The 16727-nt window shown below is 32.5% G+C and overlaps 1 protein-coding gene across 1 annotated transcript; it reads left to right on the forward strand.

Annotated features, from left to right (window-relative positions):
* The first annotated feature begins 8605 nt into the window (after window positions 1-8605).
* Window positions 8606-10004, forward strand: LOC112527959 (F-box/kelch-repeat protein At1g15670-like). Its single transcript, XM_025138829.1, has one exon. The coding sequence runs from the start codon at window positions 8815-8817 to the stop codon at window positions 9841-9843; it is 1029 nt and encodes a 342-aa protein (XP_024994597.1). The 5' UTR covers window positions 8606-8814; the 3' UTR covers window positions 9844-10004.
* Window positions 10005-16727: the final 6723 nt, after the last annotated feature.

The raw sequence follows: 16727 nt of genomic DNA on the forward strand, positions 1-16727 counted from the left end.
TTCGATTTACACCAAGAGCAAAGAACCAAGAAACTTGAGTTTTAAGATAAACACTCAAAACCAAAAAAAAAACTACAAATTTGACGGATCATAAACCATGAAAAGACAAAAAAAGATGGGTTTTAGAATGAAATTTCAACTGCTTACCCTCTTTCTTGTCCAAAAACTCAGATTAAGGTTGAATTAATATATATATATATATATATATATATATATATATTTCAAAAAAACCCAAGAACATATTATACAATGCAATTTGGACAGCCTAACCCCAAAATATATAGTATATATATAAATAAATAACTATAAAAATATAAATCGTAAATATTAAAAATATTTTTTTCACAGTATATATAATATATAATAATATAATTAAGTCTAATAACTATTCAATATTGGACTCATTTCGAAGTTATTAACGAGACGATTATAATGGTGTAACTTGTTAAAATAAAAATGTATTTTTTAAACATGTTTTAATTGATATACGATTATGTATGTTAATTTGATAAAGGTTTAAAATGAAACATTTAAAAGTAAATGACGTAAAATAAATAAATTAATTAATTACAAGGGTATAAAGTGTAAATTTAAAATTATAATTTAAAAAAAAATAGGTTGTGAGGGGATAAATGTATGTAAGGGGTGAGTGTATCTGAGGAGATAAGGGATGAAAAAGTGAAAAAGTGAAAAAGTGAGTATAAAATGTATTTTTATCATTTAGTATTTTAAGACTTTAAGATTTTTGCTAAATTTGCTTAATAAGAATATATATATATATATATATATATATATATGAAAATTTAAAAACGAGTCATTCATTATAATCTTGGATAAAAAAAGATGAAATACAAGGAAAGGATAAGATAGCGTTGACATTGTTATATTTGAATAAAACTATGTTTGCATATTTTATCAACAATGTATGAACCCAATTCTATCTATTCAACTTGGCGATTTAATACTTCAAGTTGGTCCCCTAAATGTCACACGCATCTCTTTATTATTCCAGCCATTTCACTCTTCCTCACACCATAGTTAAATTGATTTTATAAGACGTCTAAAATGTAAAATCGTCTTAACATCATATTTTATAGGACTCAAGTTTATAGAACCAAATTAAAAAAAATATCATATCTAAAAGTGTAACAATAGGTTTATAGGATGTTTTAAAAATAAATAGTGTTATTAACTATTTTATATGACACTACTTAAAAAAAATGTCTTATAAATGCAAGTGTCTTATAAAAGATGAGTTTATAGGACATTTTTTCTTTATTTTAAAAGTGATCTTTTTAAAATATTTAAAAGAGTTTCTATAAATTTATTGTAACGTTTTTAGATAGGACGCTTTAAAGTTTGGTCATGTAAACCTAAGTTCTATAAAGTATTATTTTATAACGTAAACAATTTAGACATCCTACAAACCTAATTTTGTTGTTGTGTCAAGTCACAAAAAATGGTGACACAACTTGAAAAAAGATGATTGCTTGAGCTCAAGGATGTATTGTTCAAGCAAAAGGTTAATTTTGGTCAAAGACCTTCCAGCCTAGTGGTAAAGGCTTGAGCATGGCATAGTCATGAACCCGAATTCGAGCCTTGGGAGGGGAGTGTTGGCGACATTTAAGTGGGGCCATGTTTAGCCTCCAAATTTGTCGGGGATTAGTCGGGCTTTGGCCCGGACACCCTTACCAAAAAAAAAATTTAATTTTGGCAATTCTAATTGGTCGCACATGGAATATGTCTTCAGTGAGACATTTTTAACTCACTCAGCAACTGAGGTTAGATGAGATTGAACTTGGAACCTATATTGTATTTGATTAAAGTCACTTTGCACCTTTACCAACTAAGCTACACGTCAAAAGCTCAGGGATGTATTGTTATTTGAGCTATTTAAGTTAAATGAGAACATTATAATTGTAAAAATAATAATAATTTTGATATATATAGGGTTAAATGAATAGAATAGCAACTTACATTTATAAATTTTCTTACTATAGTATTGTACTTTCAATTTTTCTTATTATAGGAGTGTATTTTCGAATTATTCTTTATTACCGAATTGTATTTTGAAAATTTACCTATTATAGCAATGGTAAACTATTATACATTTTAAACCGGTTAACCCTCTTTTTCTTTGTTTAAATGCAAAGATTCTAGAAAAACTCAATGAACTTTCTCATTTTAAATGATTAACTCTCTAAAAAAATTGAATGGAAAAGCATTGAACTTTCTCATTTTTATTTATTAAGTCCCTAAATTTCTTCGAATGAAAAAACTCATTGAACTTTCTCATTTTAAATAATTAAATATCTGAACTTTTTTGGAATGAATAAACCATTGAAGTTCTGAAAATTGGTTACTTATATCTTTTTGATCAAAAAGATTACCTGAAACCTGGCAATGAATGTTTTAAAGTAAAAAAACCTAAATAGGTTTTACCGTTTCCAAACGCTACGTCATCCAGACTTCTCGTCGCCTCATCGTCGTCCACTCATCATTGTTGTTGGCCCTTATAACACACGGTTACATTAACGTCTATTTTACCGCTTAATCTCCAAAATAATCAAATTTTAAACCACCAAAATATACAGGATATAATTTTCAAACTCCGAAATGTCTGCTTAAAATTGCTACGTTTTATCCATTTTTTTTGTCCAAAACATAAACTAACCCGAAAGTTTAAGATTACAATCCAAAAGTTTACTTACAATCAACCGGGGACATATCTACGCCGATAGAATACCTACATATATATAGCACACGAAAAGCAAATACAAATATACCCAAAAGAGCTAAATGGCACTTGAGTCAACACCCGAACTATGCTTCCTTATATTTTCATTTGTCTACAATCCCCTTTCCTCTAAAAAAGGTTATTTAATAACGGGTAATGCATAGTGACACTATATAAAAGTACATGATTATAGTATGTGTATGTGTGTGTGTATATATATATATATATATATATATATATATTAATTGAAGATAAAACGGAATCTCGAAATGAAAGCTATTATAACATTGAAGATCAACAACTTGGAGAATTCCATGAAAACATTCCAAAAGACCTATCAATCTAATAAACATAACATACCAATATCAAAATCAATACATCATAAGTTCAATAGTAACGTACGTTCTTTCGGCTAAGACCATCCGCCACTACGTTGACTTTTCCTGGATGATATAAGATTTCACAGTCGTAATCTTTGATGAGTTTCATAGCACACTGTTGTCGCATATTCACGGTCTGTTGATCGAAGATTTACTTCAAACTTTTATGGTCGGTGTACAGTTGGAATTTTGTGCCATATAGACAGTGACGCAAGAGCTAAAGAGCAAACACACTGCAGCCAACTCAAGATTATGAGTCGGGTAATTCCGTTCATATTCCTTCAACTGTCGTGAAGCATAAGCGATCACCTTTCTTTGTTGCATTAATACACAACCCAAGCCTGACTTTGATGCATTGCTATATACCACGAAGTCATCATTCCCCTCAGGTAAGGCAAGAACTGGCGCATATGTTAGACAATCTTTCAAAGTTTGAAATGTGTTTTCATGAACTTCAACCCAAACAAATTTCACATCTTTGCGGGTAAGAGAAGTAAGAGATACGACGATCTTTGAGAAATCCTGTATGAACCGTCGGTAAAAACCCCTTAGACCGAGAAAACTATAAACTTCAAAGGCATTCTTGGGTTGTTCCCATTTTTGTATTGCCTCGATCTTGGATGGATCCATAGAAACTCCATGACAAGAGATCGTATCTCCTATGAATTGTACCTATATGGTAACAGTTCACATTTATCTATAATTAAGTTACAACTTATACTATTCACTCTTATTATTTAATTATTGTACCTGACAGAGCCAAAACTCGCATTTGAAAACTTAGCGTATAGCTGTTCCTTTCTCAATAATTCCAACATCTCCCGAAAATGTGTAGCATGATGCGCTTTCGTCTTAGAGTACACCAATATATCTTCAATAAAGACGATGACAGACTTATCGAGCATCGGACGACACACTCGATTCATTAAGTCCATGAATGCAGCTGGTGCATTCGTCAAATCGAACGATATAACTAGAAATTCATAGTGTCCATATTGGGTATGAAAAGTTGTATGGGTACATCCTCCTCACGTACCCTTAACTGATGGTATCCCAATCTCAAGTCAATTGGAGAAGTAACTTGCTCCTTTAAGTTGGCCAAACAGATCGTCAATATGCGGTAAAGGTATTTATTCATGATGGTTACCATGTTTAGTTCCCGGTAATCTATGCACTTCTGAAAAGAACCATCTTTCTTCTTCACGAATAAGACCAGGGCACCCCAGGGTAAAGGGTAAAGGGCTCGGTCAGATAAAACCTTTATCCAAAAATTCCTGTAATTGGCTCATCATCTCTTTCATTTCAGTCGGTGTGAGACGATAAGGTGTCTTAGCAATAGAAGCGGCACCGAGTACCAGATTGATCCGCAACTCTAATTGCCTGTCCAGTGGTAGCCTAGGAAAATCATCGGGGAATACATCCGGATACTCGCATATGATCGGTATATCTTTCACAGTCTTTTTCGCTTCTTTCGACCCATCTAGAACATATGCCAGGAAAGAAGAACATCCCTTAGATAAATAATGTCGTGCTGTTAATATAGAGATTTTCTTTATGTCACCAGTTCATTGTTTAAACATATAAATAACCACCGTTAACGATCGGTATCCGAATCATCCGCTGAGAGCAAATAATATCAGCATGGTTCTTTGCTAGCCAATCTATCCCAATCACAATATCGAAGCCATGAATATCTATCGGTACCAAATCAACTGAGAACTTGTGATCGTCTAATACTAGAATACAGTCCCTATACACTTTGTCATCTATAAGAGTGGTATGATTTGACTGTGTCAATAGTGAAAGGTTTATGAAAGTATTATAGGCACAGATTCCATATAACGAGTGTACATGTGTGAAACAAATGAGTTGGTAGCACCAGAATTGTTGATCCTCTCTCTCAGTGATTTGATGATAATCCCTTTTCACTTATACGTTGTATTTATGTTTCTGTCTTTTTAGTTACAGCGATCATCACTGAGCTTGTTCAGTGATCGCTGAAGAACTTGTATTGTAACTCAATCAGAGACAACAAATACTTCAAGAAGACAACACTCACACCAAAGAACCTTCAGCCAAAGTCGAAGACTGAAACTGAAGATTAGAGACTGGCGAGTACGTGATCTGAAGCGGTACTCAGTGATTACAAGTCCATCTACATATGTGTGAAGACTGCTCAAGCCTCAGCGAATGCTGAAGAGACCTTCAGGTCATTTCAGCATTCAGCGATCAAAGGAAGCTTGCTTAGCACGATTGTTGTTGTCTTGTCCTTATACACACAAATGACTAACCCATACCCTTCTAAACGTTGGTATAGTACGGAGCCGACTAGTTGACTCTATTACCCACCAACTTTAGGTAAGGATGTATGCTCATGAATAGTGCTTTTTGTACTATTCATTGTAGCAAAAGATAAGCCTTCCTCTTAAGGGTTGACACGCACTCTAACCCTACCATATTGCATTAAATGTTCATTTAATGCACTGGGTATAAATAGAAGTGTTTCTTCTCCATGCAGAGTGCGCGCAACTCACTCTCAAAACCTAATTCTTACTTTGAGCATTTTCTAGCTTAAGTAAAGGATCTTCTTTTTACAGCATTTCTTTTCTTATTTGCTAAGAAGTTATGTGTAACCAAAGATTGTTTAGATAGGTTTTTCTTACCTTATCTTTCAGCAAACAATCTTGTAAAATCTGTATTGATCTTCTTTATCAAATATATATTTTAAATTTGAAAATATCGTGTTTGTATTCATCCCCCCCTTCTACAAACTGTTGTACTTATCTTGTAGACCCTCAAGGGACCAACAAGAATCAAAGAGAATATGTGTTGGTCTAGAATTTAACAAGAGAATACCAGTAACGACATTGAGTTCTTCGTGAGCTTCTTCCAGAGTAACCTAAAATGCACGGGCTCTTGCTTTGGTACCTCCTTCTTTTGAACGAAAGTACCAATAGTCACTAGTCGTTGTCCAGATGCTTTACTTTTGTCCTGTTTCATGCGGGGCAATCCCATTGTCGATGACCCAACACGCCACAAGAATAACATGATATTTCCCTCTAAGGACAATTCGTGTAGACATGGCCTGCCTCGCCATAACAAAAACATTTGACTGCAGACCGATCAATATCAACCGACGATTGTATCTCTTGCCACATTTCCGACAATCTCGTGGCATGTTCAGCTATAATAGATCACATTTAGTTCATAATTTATAAGCGATAAGTATTCAATTTACAAGTATACATGTAGACTAAAAGTTTGTGATGATGTTCGTGGAGTAGTCTAAAAATGGGTTCTCCTCATATTGGAGAAACAAGATGGACAGTGAGCGGGTACTGAAGATGCTCCCTCATTACATTGTCTTTTTTATGAGGGGATCGGATCATCTTCACGTCTCGTCAAGTCATGCTCGTGTCGTAGAGCATATTCCACGGCTCTATTAAAGTCAGGGATATCATGGTTAACAACAAAGTCTCCGATCTCCCTTCGCAGTCCGTCTACGAAATGAACAATTCGATCGCGTTCAGATGTCAAGAATCATAAGGCAACCTATGCCTTCTGATTGAACTGTGTTTCATATTCAATCACCGACAAATTTCTTTATTTTAGCTCCAAGAACTCTTTCTATAACCTTCTTTCTAAATCCGTCGAGCATTATTGATCATGAAATTGGGTCTTAAACGACTCCCACGTCATATTATCCCTTATATCCTCGCTCAAGGATTCATATGTAGCATCCCACCAAGTAAAAGCCTGATCAATGAACATAATAGTCGTGTAGTTCCCTTTATCCTCGTTCTAGACCCATGTGATCCGGAACACCTTTTCGTTATTTTGCAGCCATTGAATTGCCACCACAGGATCAACGAATCCAGTGAATTATGTGGCACCGCTGCTACGAAACTCTTTAAACGATACACAATCTGTTTTGGGCTTTGACATGTCGCCCTTGACTTTTTCTTTTCCTTTAAACTTGTTTCTCAACATCGTACTTTTGTTGTTTCATAGCTTGTTATATGAATGTCTTGAGCCTTCTCATCAATTGCTCACCTCGAGGAGACAACAACGTCTCATCGTCATTCAAGGGAAGATTTGAAGCATTCTCTTCAACGTTGGGATTTGATGGGTTGTGACTAGCGGCATCACCATCGGCCATTGTACTGAAAGATTTATAATGCGCAGAGTATTACAGAATTTCCTATTCCTGGTCCCCTACCCAACGTGGGTCTTTCTTGGCGGTCCATATCCCGTATAATCATTGTCTAGTTACTATACAACATGAATGCCTAGTTTAAGTCTAAGTACCACTTACTGATACCTAGTTCACTTAAACTACAGCTCTGATATCATGTTGTAACCACAGTGTTACAGCCCTACCATCGTTCTTCCTCTTTTTGATCGTTTTTTTTCCATTCTCCATCCTTTTATATGCTTATATGTGTTCCATTAAATTGTTGTAAAGGAAGAATTGAAATACAAAACTAACATATAAAAAAAATATTGATGGCATGGGTCAACGATGCATGATGGATAGTATGGAGAACATACAACGATGAGGTAACAATGAGTGATGAGAGGGAGCAATGTTGTTATGTGCAAGGCGTTTGAATGACGTAACATTTGGAAACGGTAAAAACTGATTTATGTTTTGTTAACTTTAAAGTCTTCCTAGTCAGTTACATATAGTTTTTCTTTTTATTAAAATGATGTAGATAACCAACTTTTAAAAGTTCTATATCTTATTTATTTAGAATGTATATTCATGAACTTAATCATTCAAAATGATAGAGTCCAATGGTTTTCATTTAAAATAATAGTTCAAGGACTTAATGATTCAAAATGTAACATTTTATTGGTTTTTCTTCTAAGTTTTTCCACAATATTTTCTAAAACTTTATATATTTTATATTTTTATTTATGAAAATCAATATTATTAAAATTAATGCAATTACATATTTATTTATATCGAGGAATGAATGTACAATAAAAATTTAAAATTGGTTTCAAGAAATCCGTAAAAATTATATAAAAATAAAAAAGTTAAGTTTAAAAATATGTACAAACAAAAATAAAAATTGTGTTATCAGCTATTACGAAAAATCTCACAAAAAAATCTTACAACCAAAAAATTAGGGGTTGTTTGACAATTATTGAATGGTTTGGTGCAGAATGATTAAGTGGTCAAAATGATTAAAAAACTCTCATGATATAGTGCAAAATGAAATATAATTGTTTGGTAATTGTATACAATGAAATTAGGGTTCTTAATGGTTAAGGGAGATCCATGATACAAAATCATTTAAAGGGTTTTAAAACTATTAAAAGACAGACCTTTTTTGTCAAACAAGATTTAACTTTTAAAAATATAAAAATTATCTATTAATAAAACTATTAAAACTTAAACAAACAATCATTGACACCGTATAAAAAACCTCACCTGAGAAAAAAGTTAGAGGTTAAAAAAAGGTCTAAAAAACCCAAAAAGAAAAAGAAAAAGACAGATTGCAAGTGCTGCAAGAAGAAAGTTGAGAATCACCCGTTTAAGATAGCATTCGACCACTATTCCCGTACTGCATCCCTGTCTATACTATGATATTTTTCTTCCTATATAACCCTATCCCATTTCTTTTATAATCTCATCCATCAACCCTTTCCCTTTCCCATTTTTCTTCTAGAAGTTTCAAATTTTTGTTCATGGAAGATTTCACTGAGCTCATTCCCGGATTACCGGAAGAAATCGCACTCCAGTGTTTGACTCGGATGTATTACGGTGTCCACGAGGTCGCCTCCCATGTCTGTCAACGGTGGCGACGCCTCCTCCTCTGCAAAGACTTCTACTATCACCGGAAACAATCTGGGTTCACTCATAAAACCGCTTGTTTTGTTCAATCGCTCCCTGCCGCTGCTTCTAACCCTAAACCGGAGAATCAGCCTAAATATGGTTTGACCGTTTTTGAACCCAGTTCTGGAATTTGGGACCAGGTGGACCCGGTTCCCAAGTACCCCGATGGGTTGCCGTTGTTTTGCCAGGTGGAGAGTTCGGAGGGGAAGCTGGTGATGATGGGTGGTTGGAATCCGGGGAGTTGGGAGCCTTTGCGTGATGTTTTCGTGTACGATTTCACGACTCGGAGGTGGACTCAGCGAACCGACATGCCGTCCAATCGTTCGTTCTTCGCTGCCGGCGCGTATGATGGGAAAATCTACGTCGCGGGTGGACACGACGAGAGCAAGAACGCGCTGAAAAGCGCGTGGGTGTACGATATCTCCGCCGATGAGTGGACAGAGTTAGCTCCGATGAGTGAGGAGCGTGATGAGTGTGAAGGTGTATTTGTCGGGTCGGAGTTCATGGTGATAAGTGGGTACGACACTGACAGCCAAGGTCGGTTCAAAAACACGGCGGAGGTTCTGGACATCACAACCGGAAGATGGCGGCGCGTGGAGGAGGCTTGGGGAGGCAGCAGGTGTCCGAGGGCGTGCGTTACGGTAGGGCAGAATGGGAATTTGACCTGCTGGGCTGAGTCGGATCCCGCTATTCAAGTCGGGGCATGCGGGGTTGACCTTGGGGATCGGACCTTGGTCACTGGATCGGCTTACCAGGGTGCACCGCAGACCTTCTTTGTAGCGGAGAAATTGAAACAAGGGCAGAATCGTAAATTGATTAAAGTGGGTGCTCCGGATGAGTTCTCCGGGTTCGTTCAATCGGGTTGCTTTGTTGAGATTTGAACTTTTTCCGGTACGAGTGTCAACATCAGTCATCAGACTCCATGCGCATGAATTTTGATTTTCTTTTTCTGTATTTTTAAGAAAAAAGAAAAATATTAAATATATACGAAGCATATGTAATTAATGATACCCGACCCGACCCAGTTGCTTTAACCTTTTTACTTTATATTGCATATATTGATTTATTTGGATTTTAAACGTTAAATAAAAATTGGTTTTTGGATAAATTTAAATTAATATTATATTTTTAAATTTGTAATAAAAAAAAAAAATGTTTCAGGTATAAACTATCGAATAACAAAGAATCAGGAAGATGATAATGGGCCCCACTTTCTTCTATTTTTTTGTACTTGTTACTTGTTTAGTTTTTATCGACATATTTGTCCACCCACTCTTAACTTTTTTATGTTAATTTAATAATATGAAACTTATTAAATTAAAAAAAAACTATAAATTTGGTTCTTATAATTTGTCCGGGACAACATTTTTTTTTGAAATTACAAGATGGTAATCGTAGTTTGCAAAAACGTTGAGACTTGGTTTTTCTCTTTAAAAGCCGTTAAGAAATTATGTTAACAGAATTTGTTAATGGTCACAAACCAAATTCAGATGTTTTCACAAATCACGATGGTCATCTTGTAACTTTGAAACTGTAATGAAGAAAAATGTTAATATCAACGAACCATGTGGACCTAGTTTGTAGTGTACTCGATATCATATTATATTATTAAAAATAAATGTTTTTTTATTTTGGCATTTTGGTCTTTTACGACGTTATCTTTTATGTTGTTTTATGTCTCTATTGTACATCAAAATGCAGTTCTGTATTATCTAATTTTTTGTTTTGCTCGTCAATGGCTAAAAAAAATCCAACATTGGATATTGGTTGATAATTAATTTAAATAATTTCAATACAACTTTCACATAAAAACATCTTATAAATTAACATTTGTATACCTCAGTATCTATAATGAATATATTTAACTTTTTTTCACAAAAAAATTATAATCGAGTTTATCGTAATAAAATAATAATTATTGTTATTCTTTGTTTTTTTTTATATTTTTGTATTTTTTGAGTTGTATAATTGAAATAAAACGTATCATATTAAATACACAATTTGCAAAATTACATTTTCATTATAACGATTAATTAATCGTTATAAATTCAAAATAAAACTAAATTTTCTTATAAAAATATATTATTAAAGAATTTATGTCGAGACTTGAAATGATAAAATTGATGCTGATGTCGATTAATGATTAACATGGAATATTTATGACGGTGTTCTTTATGTATTTACCGATTTATCTTTTTAATTTTTTATTCATAAAATGAAATATACCAATTTATTTATTTTTTGTTAAATATATTATTTTTTAATGTTATTTTAAAATAAATAAAATAATAACTAAACTTTTTAACTAAATTTAAAATACCCGCATTTGCAAATCGATAAAAACTATTAACTTTGAAGATTTACCCAAAAAATTAAATATTACATTTTTATGCTAAAATTTAAAAACAATGTTTTTATATTTTAAGTATTAAATAAAATGTATAAATATTAGATATTATCTAATAAAACAAAAAAAAAAAGTAAAATGACAAAAATGTACTTAACTAACTTATGTTTTTAACTAGAGTTAGGAGTTGTTTGATTTTTTATCCATTAAAATCTGAATCTATTAAGTTATTTCTAAATGTTAATCTGTCTGAATAAATTAAGATAATATATTGTTTGATTTTTGTTCTAAATAAATAATCGGAACAACAAAAATTAGCATTTTAACATTATGTCTACATAAGTGTTGAATGGAAATAAATTGTTTGATAAATATTTAAAATGATAAAAAAAATTAAAATAATATGAATTAATTAAACGAGTTCTTTACACAATACATAATAACCTAAAATATATTCAAGACAATAAAGTATTATTGATTGACTATAAAATTTAATTTATGCATGTTGTTTAACTATTTAGTTTTTTGGGGGTGTTTGGGATTGCTTATTTGAAACAATGTATGCTTTTCTACAAAAGCACTTATCAATTTATTATAAGTTAGAAGAGTTTAACTTTTTTCAAAAACTCTTTACCAACATTTATTAGTTGTTACTTAACTTACAGGGTTTGAATGACACGGATCGAGAATTTTACCCGGTAAGTGAAAGAGAAGACTATTACTCAGTTAACATTTATCAGATAAGAGACATTTATCAACAATTTATTTTAATGATCTGATAAGATAAGTGAGAGCGCTGACTATTGTTGTCCGTTAATCGTTTGGTAAACGGTCTCTTAACAAAGCCAATTTATGGAAGTTAGCTTTGGGGACTATATCCGAAGCAAAATGCCAACAACAAGGAACTTTTTGTAATTATAGATTGTAGACTACATCAACAAGAAATACAAACCATAAGGACTAGATATGTAATATATTTTGTTTGCTTTTATTGTTACTAGAAGGTTATTCGTGCAATGCAGCAAAATACATCTTGATTTTAATATTTCATTTTATTTTTTATCTCAGTCGATGTTATAGTATGGTCTTATGTGATTTTGAAAAAAAAAAATAATGTTTTTATTTTTGAATAAAATATAAATGTGAAGATATCATAAAATTTTGACAAAAATATATCGATATTAGTATCAAATCAACTATTTAAAATTCCTATTTTTTTTGTGTAACTTTTTAATTCAAATTTTTTATTATAATTTAATTTAGGTTTAATAACGAAGTAATTTATATTTGGTTTAATAATATAATTTTCTTACAATGATAATAATTAATTATTTTATTAGAACTCGATAATTATTCTAATTATATTTTAGATTTTTTATATTTTAAAATGAGATGTTTAGCCACATTTAGTTACGCGAATTCAAACATGGAGCTTTAATAAGTTGTACTTATGAATAATTTATTTATAATCTTGAATTTTAAGTAATATGCATCCATATACAAAATTTCATGCATAAAAAAATGGTTTCTAAAAGTTTTTGTCAAATGCTTTGTAATATAGTATAGATATTTGATTTATAATTTATTAAATATATAATTTAAGTCGATCAAATAAATATAAATATTATAAAACATCTGTAAGAAGATGCATGCTATTTGGGCCCCTACCATTATATTTAGATTATTTTGTAATAATTGTCATATTTTAAATATATTATTTTCTTATAAAATATAATGTTTTTCTTATAAAATATAATGTTTTTACATATTAATATAAATTTAAAATTGATTAAATCATATCCTGAGGTAGTAAGTGGTTCGTTCGATTTATGTGAATTAGACATGTTGCGTGAACGTAGTAGATTAACGATGCCAAATGTGTGATAATATTAATCCTTTAAAGAAAGCAGATGATTATTTCAAGATTATTGCTATATGAAATATTTTTTTGGCATTTAAAATGGGATAAAAACATATATAAAATAACAATAAGATAGTGGTTGAAAATCATTAAATTACTAAGTTGTATCGATATAGGTTTTTATTAGAATTGTACAACAAATCTTTGATTTTCATTGATATTGGTGCAAATGGCATGTTTTATAACCACAAGGGTAGTGCCTGATTGGTTTGCGCTTGGTTCCAAAGGTCAAAAGTTTCTGGAGGTCTCAGATTCAAATCCAATGAGGAATAAAAATCCTCTTTGTGGTCACGAAGGTTCAAATGCGGTGATTTCGCGCTATCTGCAAAGCAGGTGGTTGTCCTGGAATTAGTCGGCTCGCATAGCGGGTTGAATATCCAGTTTAATTCAAAAAAATGGCATGTTCTATAGGCTTTGATTGCTGACAATCGGTCTTTTGGTGTAAACAAACTTGTATTACAAGTGTTTGTGACATTTAGATATACGATTAACAAGAAAAAGAAGTTCAGAACTAGACCTAATAGTTTATGATCGACCTTTAGAATGGCGTTGAAAAGACGAAACAGGGGGAAAATTCCATATAATTTTGATCAACTAAATTCTTAAGTTTTCTGTTAGGTTATTAATTGCCATATAATTTTGATTAAACATATGCTTTGCCTTGTGATATTTTTCTGAAAAAATGTTCAACGTAGTTTAATAAAAAGGACGAGTTTTGATATAATGGTAAGAAAAAGATATCACAACCTATAGGCTATGTGAGATTTTGGGTTTAAAACTGGTAAAAATACAAACGTTACTAACAACTATATTGTCCACTACCACTACCGAATGTTATGTTATCAAGTATAATGTATTATTATTTTTCTTAATAAAGTACTAGTTGTGTACCTGCTGAATGTGGCGGGGTATAAGTTTTTCTTGTACACCAGAAATAAACCAAAGAAAAATGTGTATACAAGTAGCTGCAAGATAGAAAAGAAACATGCCGAAGATAGGAACAAAACATAAAAGAGAAAACTACACAGACAAATCACAAAGACAAATTCCAAATATAGTAACAGTTGATTCATGTTCACCATCTTCAAGAATAGAAGTTTTTAGTTAAGTCCATATCTAAACACATAATTCAAAAAATGCATGACACATCTAGGTGACAAATGAATGCAGTAATTTAATTCAAATGAATTAAGTAAATGAACTCAAGCAAGCAATTTGTAGTGATTGGTGTTAAGTTATAACTGGTTGGGTTTTCGAATATAAATAACAATGGAAAGTTCAAAGGTAAGAGGTAATATTTATTAGAAGTTGAGGGACCAGTAATGAAACTTAGGTCACCTCCTTGTGATAAAAAAAATCCTGGTCCAATAAGGTTTGTGGAGAGATATTTTTCATATGAAGGGGTGGGAGAGGGCGTACATGTACATGCACCGCCTTTACTTTACTTACTATATATAGTAAGTAATATGGAATTGGGAGAAGTTTTGGGAATTTTGGAAAGAACTTTAGCATTGTGGTGATCAAAGGAAAGCAGGCAAAAAGAATTCATCAAGGTCATAGGCAAAGGTGAGTTTTTACATTGTTTTGATAGATATGAGTATTACAGTTCTAGTAGTATACTCTGTTGTATGATATTTGATGGTGTATTGATGTCTAATTTACATTACATCTCCAATCTGTTATCATCCCTCATCGCACAAGGCATTGTCCGATGAGACCCCTCATCGCACAAGGCATCGCCCGATGAGACCCCTCATTGCACAAGGCATCATCCGATGAGACCTCTCACCGATCAAAGGGTTGCTGATGTATGTTGAGAATTCAACATATAAAGCACTCGTTTTACGTTTTATTAGTTAAATTAGTTTCCTTTCATTCCTACTTTGAGTCATTTTTATTAATTTCTTTATATCTTTGTTATTATGGAGCTAAATATTGTGGTTGACTTGTTGGTACTCAAAGGAGGAAGCTAATGGAAGTTTTTGATAAACAACAAGATACTACAGCATTGGAGCAGCAGCGATCTGATACATGCACAGCTTTTTGGAAGACTTATTGATTAAGCTGTTGTCTTTTTGAGCTAGTGGAAGACAGCTGTAGATAGCTGGGTTTTGATTAAAAATCTGGGATTAAACTCTTGTTAGGTTATTGTACTTTCTAGTTCCTTTAATTGTACTTTGTAACTAGTTTTAGGAAGCTTAGCCTTTAAGATTTGTATTTTTGTCTTTTAGTGCCTCCTTTGGGTATAAAAGGAGGGCTTGGGGTTCCATTTTCATCATCCATTTATCCATCTTAACATTGTCTATTGTTAAAATCAACCCTCTCCAAGAGTGATTTTTAGTAATCTCTTGAGTTCTTAATCTTTTTCTTCTTTAATATTCTCGTCTTTTATTTTTCGCTCTTTATTTTACGTTCATTTACGATTATTGTCATTTACATTCCGTTATTTAATTTCCGCAATTTACATTCTCGTCATTTACATTCTCGTTATTTATTTTCTCGTTATTTACTTTACGCAATTTATATTTATGTCTTTACTTTCCGTCATTAATTTTTCTGTAATTTACTTTCCGTTATGAGTAGCTAAGCTTTTATAGCTTGGGTGTGAGACGAAAAGGTGAGATTTTCAAATCGAACGAAAGTAGCTAAGTATTTTCGTAAACGACGTTCCATTGTTTCATTCGAGTTTTTATAAAACCAAGCACACTTCTTGACGGGTTGATAACTTGAAAGTGTTAAAGTGCGATGGACTTAGAGAAAAGTCATCAATAAGCACGTCAACTTGGATGACATAAGAGGTAGACTTGAGAAAGTTGCCGACAAGGAGACTTGTCATTTATGTTTTTCAAAACTTAGCTCCCGACGGGTTGGTCACTCTTCAAAAGTGTCAAAGTGTGATAGATTCAGAGATGAACTATCAAGAACACGTCAACTCGAATGATATGAGAATCAATTCGAGAGAGTGATTTTTAACAAACAGATTTGTTTATCCATATATTTTAAAAACACCATCGTGTCACTATCCCCGGTCCGGACACCACATATAGATATAGGTGGAAAGTTATACGATAATGCAATGGTGAAGTCCGAGAGGAATGCCTTCAAAATAGATGGTGGAACTTAGTTTCGAAACACTGCTTACTGTAGCATTCCTATAGCATTGGCTGCTGAAATTTGTGTTTGGGTCTCACCTTAAGTCTTACACCTTTGCTTCTTTTATATATTTTGTATTATGTTTTAATTCACCTTACAAACAAACAAAAGTCTTCAAAATCGTCATCTGAAATCACCTCTTTCATTGGACTCTTATTTAACTTTGGCTACAATCTTCGTGGACGATATTCTCGTACTTGTACCACTTTATTACTTGGAAAGACGACATTGGGCCGTATTGTATACTTGCTTTGTGGCCCAATTTCATTAGTCTAAAGGTGTTGATCCTCTCTCTCAGTGATTTGATGATAATCCTTTTTCTCTTTCACGTTGTATTTGTGTTT

This window comes from Cynara cardunculus, assembly GCF_001531365.2.
Source record: "Cynara cardunculus var. scolymus isolate 2C chromosome LG 1, CcrdV1, whole genome shotgun sequence".
NCBI lineage: Eukaryota > Viridiplantae > Streptophyta > Magnoliopsida > Asterales > Asteraceae > Cynara > Cynara cardunculus.